The 4,802-nt window shown below is 42.6% G+C and overlaps 1 protein-coding gene across 1 annotated transcript; it reads right to left on the bottom strand.

The window, feature by feature from the left end:
• Positions 1-325: 325 nt before the first annotated feature.
• On the bottom strand, positions 326-3,221 carry LOC138955392 (uncharacterized). Its single transcript, XM_070327004.1, has 2 exons — positions 2,698-3,221; positions 326-2,109 (listed from the first exon to the last, which is right to left on the bottom strand). The coding sequence occupies exons 1-2, from the start codon at positions 2,894-2,896 to the stop codon at positions 1,832-1,834; spliced, it is 477 nt and encodes a 158-aa protein (XP_070183105.1). The 5' UTR covers positions 2,897-3,221; the 3' UTR covers positions 326-1,831.
• Positions 3,222-4,802: the final 1,581 nt, after the last annotated feature.

The raw sequence follows: 4,802 nt of genomic DNA, 5'->3' as shown, positions 1-4,802 counted from the left end.
AAAACACACACACACACGCGCTCTTGTGCACGCACACACACACACACACATACACACACACACACACACACACACACACTCTAACACACACACACACACACATACACAAAAACAAATACACATACATGCACACACACACACACACACACACACACACACACATAAACACAACGCGCGCGCACGCAAACAAACTAATGAACGAACAGACGCACAATTTCACACGCCGCGCAGGAACGGCGTCCGCACACACAGGCAGGCGGCAGGCACTGACACACATCCACTCTCCAACCCCCCCCCCCCCCCCCCCCCCCCCCCGATTATGGACGTGACACTGGCGGTTTGCGTTATTTTGTTTAGTATTCAGGCCACTGGCGCCCGTTCTCCCCGCAAACGCTACAAGTGTCGGTGCGCGCGATGACGCCGAACGACATTACACCTGTCTCGGTTCAGTCGTCGTTGTCGGTCTCGTCTTCCCTGCAACGTCACTACTGTCTCCAATCTCCGAACTCAACTTGGTTCACTGCCCAAATTCCTAAACCCTTGCTTGTAATATCATCAGTTCCTATGGACAGCTTAAGTCGACTTTCAGACAAAGTGATCGACATGAAACCTGCAGCTACAGTCCATTAGCAGGTTCCCTACTGCAAGATTTGGGACAGTCCATTTGATAACTGCCTGTCGACCTTATTTCTACGCTGTCTAAGAAGACCTTACTCAATATTGCATAAAGTACCCTGTTCGCAAACTCTCACATTAAACCAATGTCATTTGAAGTAGTCAACAAAAGTAATGAAGGGAAAACACTAAATGTAAGAAAGAAATGGTTTTTACAATCAGTGTAACAAATGAATGCAAAGTACGCCCTCTGCAAACAGTCAAAAAGCGAATTCATTCATTTTAACCGGCTAATACTGAAACATTTCACAGGAACTTGATTAACCCCGGTAACGGCCAAGCGGAACATATTCATATTAGGCTCTCGTCCAAAAAGAAAATTGCTCGATGAATATACGTATACACATTTCACCCAGCAGAGGCAGAAAAATACACTTCATTGTTCTCGTCCAAATCGAACATCACAACCAAAGACGTTAAAAACCGAGTTTACACAATCATATGGGCTTACCAGGACATAAATACATTGAACATGTGTTGTATGCTAATACCACATCATGCTACAAGCCCCAACATTATTTTACTCGCAAAATCATAGTACTCTCATTGTCTTGAATCGATTTTCACAGGATTACAGAGTACTAAATGTACAGTTTTTGAAATGGAGGGGGTACCAGAGAGTCTCAATGATAAGAGCTATACAACGGAAAAAAGTATGTGAGGTGGGGTGGGGCCTGATAGTGATGAGAGTTCTTGTGTTTTGTAGAGGGGGCTGCTGGTGTTACTATAAGATGTTTTTGGTCAATGTATGCAATCTATTTCAATTTACATTACAAAGTATCAGGTAAAGTGTTTGACGCTCCACAAAATGACGCAGTATGTGAAGATAGGAATACTGTGCTACTTTTTGTTACATTGATGCGTTTGGCATTTGTTATTTTGCAGTTCATTCTCTCTTCTTTCAATTCCAACGTGTCAGCTGTAGTGTTCCAAACCATCACGGAGAATTGCTGTCTTCCCTGTCATTGTGTTCCACTTGCCATGCACACGCATAAACATGAATACTCGTACGTCAAATTATTTCAAGCAGGCGGCTATGTTGAAAAGCCATGCGGATGAGTGCTCTGCCCCTTGTCCGCAATTTATTGCTTTATGCTCCGAATAATTGAATGTGAGCCACTGTAGCAGACTGACTCGTTATTTGCTCTCTTTTGCTCTACGGCGCGTTACCTACATTCTCATAAGGCGGATCAGACCGTGCAGGAGCGGCTGACGTTTCATTGTTGTATCCATGGAGATCTGTCATACTTTCTCCCATCATCTCTGGTTCAGACGATGCTTCCTCGGGGGATACGACGGGATGCAGATAACCCTCAGGCAGGCTGCTGTCTGAAGATGGACACGCAATGTGGAGCAAGGAGTCATCAGATGTGGTGCTGTGTGACACTGGCGATGAATCAGGTGAAAATGCGTCAAAAGCGTCGTCTGATGATGCTGTCAGAAACATAACCATCGTCATCATTATCACCATCAGCGACAGTCAATTATACAAGCTTCTACCATTATGCAAGTGGATTCTGCTCGTGGTATGTATAGTATTCCTAGTGGCTGTTGGTTCATACAAGACCTTTCACAGCCACTCTGACTTATTGCTTGGAGAAAGCAGAAGGAGGTTGAGCTTTACCAAATATGTAAAGTTTACCCCTGACTCTGAACTTGATTGGCGGTTATAAATCACAGAAGCCGAAATACTCGGTGCGAGAATGGACTCAAGGGCAGATGAAGGTTAGACAACAGGTGAAACCTCATGTTGCTTATGATTATATACAGAATCAAAAAACAAGAAATGTATGTTGTTCGAACGTTTGTTATTGACAAAACAATACATTCACAAATATATCGACCCAACGGTCTTTTAAGTGCACAGACAAACAATAACGAAAACTTATCTGGCTGATTTTTCCTTCCGCCTGCCACAAAGCCGCAAGCGAATAATTTTTTTATGATTATATACGTAAAATATGTTTTGCTCATGGCTTTTGAAAGTCAGCACATGAAGATGGATAAAATGTTGCAGCTTACTTGAGTCTTCTCCAGGAATCACCTCATAAACGTGGTCCTGCACACTGAGGAAGGATACCCTCCCGTCCTCTACGTCAGGCTGTATGTGGAAAGCCACAGCGTCTGGTGCAGGACGTCTGAAGGTGTGAGGGGAGGGGGGAGAAAGGGGAAGACTCGACCTCCTGCCTGCCAGTCCTTGTAAATACAAATGATTGCACATTTAGCCTTCAAAGCATGTCTCTTCTTGTGGTGATTAACAATGGTCTTCTTTCTTTAATATTTACCGTTTTGATAAACAATTTTCCCGAAGCTGCATGATTTTTCACATTATCTGCATCACCTTGTCATTTACCTTCACCATCATGTCTCTAGATTCTATAAATACAGCCGAACTTATGGTGTGTGTTGTTTTTTCTCTCCCGTTTTGGCCATCTTATGTAAATTTCCATACAAGTTCAACTACGGGGTAGATTGTAAGAAAGAATGACATCTAAGAAAGGTACAGAATATAAAATCAACACAGTTCTGATTGAAACCAGCTACAGTTCTGATCATTAAAATCTATGTACTACCACACTTATGGCTGCATGTGTATAAAGGCAGACCTTGTCGGACCACTGCGTGTAAACTTACTTCTTCTCGTCATTTCAACTCTCACAAGGACAGCAAGGACAAGGATAAGAATGCCTCCCATGCATGCTGGCAGTACAACTCCAGACGCCAATGGTACACCAGGGGGAGACTCATCTGTTTCGAAACAGAAGCCGTAATTATCAGTCTAATAATCATCACATCGGAGAAGAGTGAAGGAGTCAAATATGAAATACTAGCAGTTAACCCCGGCTTCGCCCGGGAGTAAGCGGAGCCCTGTAGCAATTTAAGACGCTCGCTATCCCATTATCATTAGCTTTACCTCCTTTGTTTGGATACAAAAAAAGAGTTATCTCCCTTACCTTCTAGAAATTTCCGGAACTGTCCAGTTAATTTTTCTTTCTTCATTTCTTCCCCTCATAGGAGCAATAGCGAGTCTCTAATATCACTGGCATGATGTACTATCTTGTTCCTGCCTCTTGCCATCTCAGAGGTATGGCGACCACAGACAAAAAAGAGTTATCTCCCTTACCTTCTAGAAATTTCCGGAACGGTCCAGTTAATTTTTCATTCTTCATTTCTTCCCCTCATAGGAGCAATTATAGTGAGTCTCTAATATCACTGGCATGATGTGCTTGCTACAGGTGAACAGTAGGCACTGAACTGGTCTTGCACCATATAGGCTGTATTCAATAAATGGGAGGTCCATAATCTGAGAAAGGAAACAATGAATCAAGAAACTAAAACCCAGGTGCACATCTGCGGCACCTAGGGAGTGTACGTGCACACTATCTTGTTCCTGCCTCTTGCCATCTCAGAGGTATGGCGACCACAGACAAAAAAGAGTTATCTCCCTTACCTTCTAGAAATTTCCGGAACTGTCCAGTTAATTTTTCATTCTTCATTTCTTCCTCTCATAGGAGCAATAGCAAGTCTCTAATATCACTGGCATGATGTGCTTGCTACAGACAAAAAAGAGTTATCTCCCTTACCTTCTAGAAATTTCCGGAACTGTCCAGTTAATTTTTCATTCTTCATTTCTTCCCCTCATAGGAGCAATAGCAAGTCTCTAATATCACTGGCATGATGTGCTTGCTACAGACAAAAAAGAGTTATCTCCCTTACCTTCTAGAAATTTCCGGAACTGTCCAGTTAATTTTTCATTCTTCATTTCTTCCCCTCATAGGAGCAATAGCAAGTCTCTAATATCACTGGCATGATGTGCTTGCTACAGACAAAAAAGAGTTATCTCCCTTACCTTCTAGAAATTTCCGGAACTGTCCAGTTAATTTTTCATTCTTCATTTCTTCCCCTCATAGGAGCAATAGCAAGTCTCTAATATCACTGGCATGATGTGCTTGCTACAGACAAAAAAGAGTTATCTCCCTTACCTTCTAGAAATTTCCGGAACTGTCCAGTTAATTTTTCATTCTTCATTTCTTCCCCTCATAGGAGCAATAGCAAGTCTCTAATATCACTGGCATGATGTGCTTGCTACAGACAAAAAAGAGTTATCTCCCTTACCTTCTAGAAAT

This window comes from Littorina saxatilis, unplaced genomic scaffold (genome assembly GCF_037325665.1).
Source record: "Littorina saxatilis isolate snail1 unplaced genomic scaffold, US_GU_Lsax_2.0 scaffold_841, whole genome shotgun sequence".
Classification (NCBI taxonomy): Eukaryota; Metazoa; Mollusca; class Gastropoda; order Littorinimorpha; family Littorinidae; genus Littorina; species Littorina saxatilis.
The sequence above is the reverse complement of the archived record's forward strand: the minus strand, read 5'-3'. Positions and strand labels throughout refer to the sequence as shown.

Bases quoted from the DNA above. Each gene is read 5' to 3' on its own strand.
- LOC138955392 (XM_070327004.1), bottom strand. From the start codon at position 2,896: ATGTGCAATCATTTGTATTTACAAGGACTGGCAGGCAGGAGGTCGAGT. The intron at 2,110-2,697 runs GTAAGCTGCAAC...TGTTTCTGACAG, and splicing joins GATTCCTGGAGAAGACTCAA to CATCATCAGACGACGCTTTT.